The following is a 1,305-nucleotide window of genomic DNA, read 5'->3' as shown; positions in this document are numbered from 1 at the left end:
AGAAAACCATTCCAGATTTGCCCTCATTGAATCATGCTATTAGAAACTGATCTGAGCAGCAAAATTAAAGATGAACAGTCCAGACTGGCCTGACCGCAGTCACGTGGCAAAGGCATACCTTGCAGTGTGTAGTACTGACAGGAAGTCCAACATTTGAAGCTACCACAACTGTGAACGCCGAAGCCAACTCAATAGTGAAACCACTGCAGGAAGCATAAAAGAACACTTCACAGTCACTCTTTATATCAGGTTGGACTGACACCATGCGGTGTGCCAGAGTCTTACCCACATCTTCTTCAATTGTTTACGTCCAACTGATTTGGTTATAGAATTATATTAAGAGAATAAGGAACTGCTGAATAATAGAAACAATGCACTCCAGTCACCTCTCCATTAAGCTGGTTGCCACAGCTTGTCACTTGAGGCTGTTTTACTACTCTACGTATTCCACTGATCATGCCTAATTAGTAATTGGGTTAAGCAGCAGCAGAGGTCTAGTATGGATTACAGCAAAAATATGAATTAAACTCATGTTTTTTAATGTTTGGAAGCATACATGGAAAGCTATTTTAACCTTGTTGTTTCTAGGTTTAATGAGTACACCCGCATCAATTCCCATGTTAAGTACAGTACTTCATCAGCAGAATGCTCCGCTTCACTAGACCTCTACGATACAAACTCATGCTGCATTCATTACAGGGCTATTTTTTTTAGAAAGACGGAGGGGGAAATCAAACTGTCTACCATTAAAATCAGATCACATGCAAACCTAATAATCTAAACAGTTAAACACACAAATGCTATGGCAACAGTTTCTCAAACTAGATCAGTGCAAGACAGGCACACAATCAAGCCAGCAACTATACTTACCTTGATGGTGTGATTGGTGTGAGGTCTTTACCCATCGTCTGGATTACTCTTCTTCCCCAGACCCAGAGACCCACACAGATGCCAATACCTCCATACAACAGCAGCCAGACAGGAGTAGCAGCTTCTTGCAAGACACCTCCTTGGTCATAGATAAGCCAGAGAGCTACCAGAGGTCCAATTGCATTGCTAGAGAAAGAGAAGAATTATGGTGGGTTATTAAAAGAGGCATATCCTTTTCAACAGGTGGTGCATGTTTTGTTTGGCCTCTCCATAACTGGGTTCAGCATTAGTCTGTATCCCATGGTGAAGTGAAACTACCTTTGTATAATATTTGTAAAGACGACTACAATACGTGACTAAAATGGGATCAGAACCTAAGTCCTCCCTTCCCCTGCCCCAGTTGTTTCCATTTCACTACCTATCACCAAGCCAGGA

At 41.8% G+C, this 1,305-nt stretch overlaps 1 protein-coding gene across 3 annotated transcripts in view; it reads right to left on the bottom strand.

Annotated features, from left to right (window-relative positions):
* SLC20A2 (solute carrier family 20 member 2) overlaps window positions 1-1,305 on the bottom strand; it is a 97,121-nt gene that overhangs the window by 20,811 nt on the left and 75,005 nt on the right. Inside the window, exons 9-10 of one of the 3 annotated variants that reach the window (XM_019522242.1) lie at window positions 871-1,056; window positions 119-203 (exon numbers count right to left, since the gene is read on the bottom strand). In XM_019522242.1, coding sequence (XP_019377787.1) covers window positions 119-203; window positions 871-1,056 — 271 coding nt within the window. Of the gene's footprint in view, window positions 1-23; window positions 204-870; window positions 1,057-1,305 lie in introns of those variants that run through there. The other 2 variants (XM_019522240.1, XM_019522241.1) reach the window with 2 other exon arrangements.

Source organism: Gavialis gangeticus, unplaced genomic scaffold, assembly GCF_001723915.1.
Source record: "Gavialis gangeticus isolate Ggan-Ray unplaced genomic scaffold, GavGan_comp1, whole genome shotgun sequence".
NCBI classification, from domain to species: Eukaryota; Metazoa; Chordata; order Crocodylia; family Gavialidae; genus Gavialis; species Gavialis gangeticus.
This window is presented reverse-complemented; position numbering and strand designations above follow the sequence as displayed.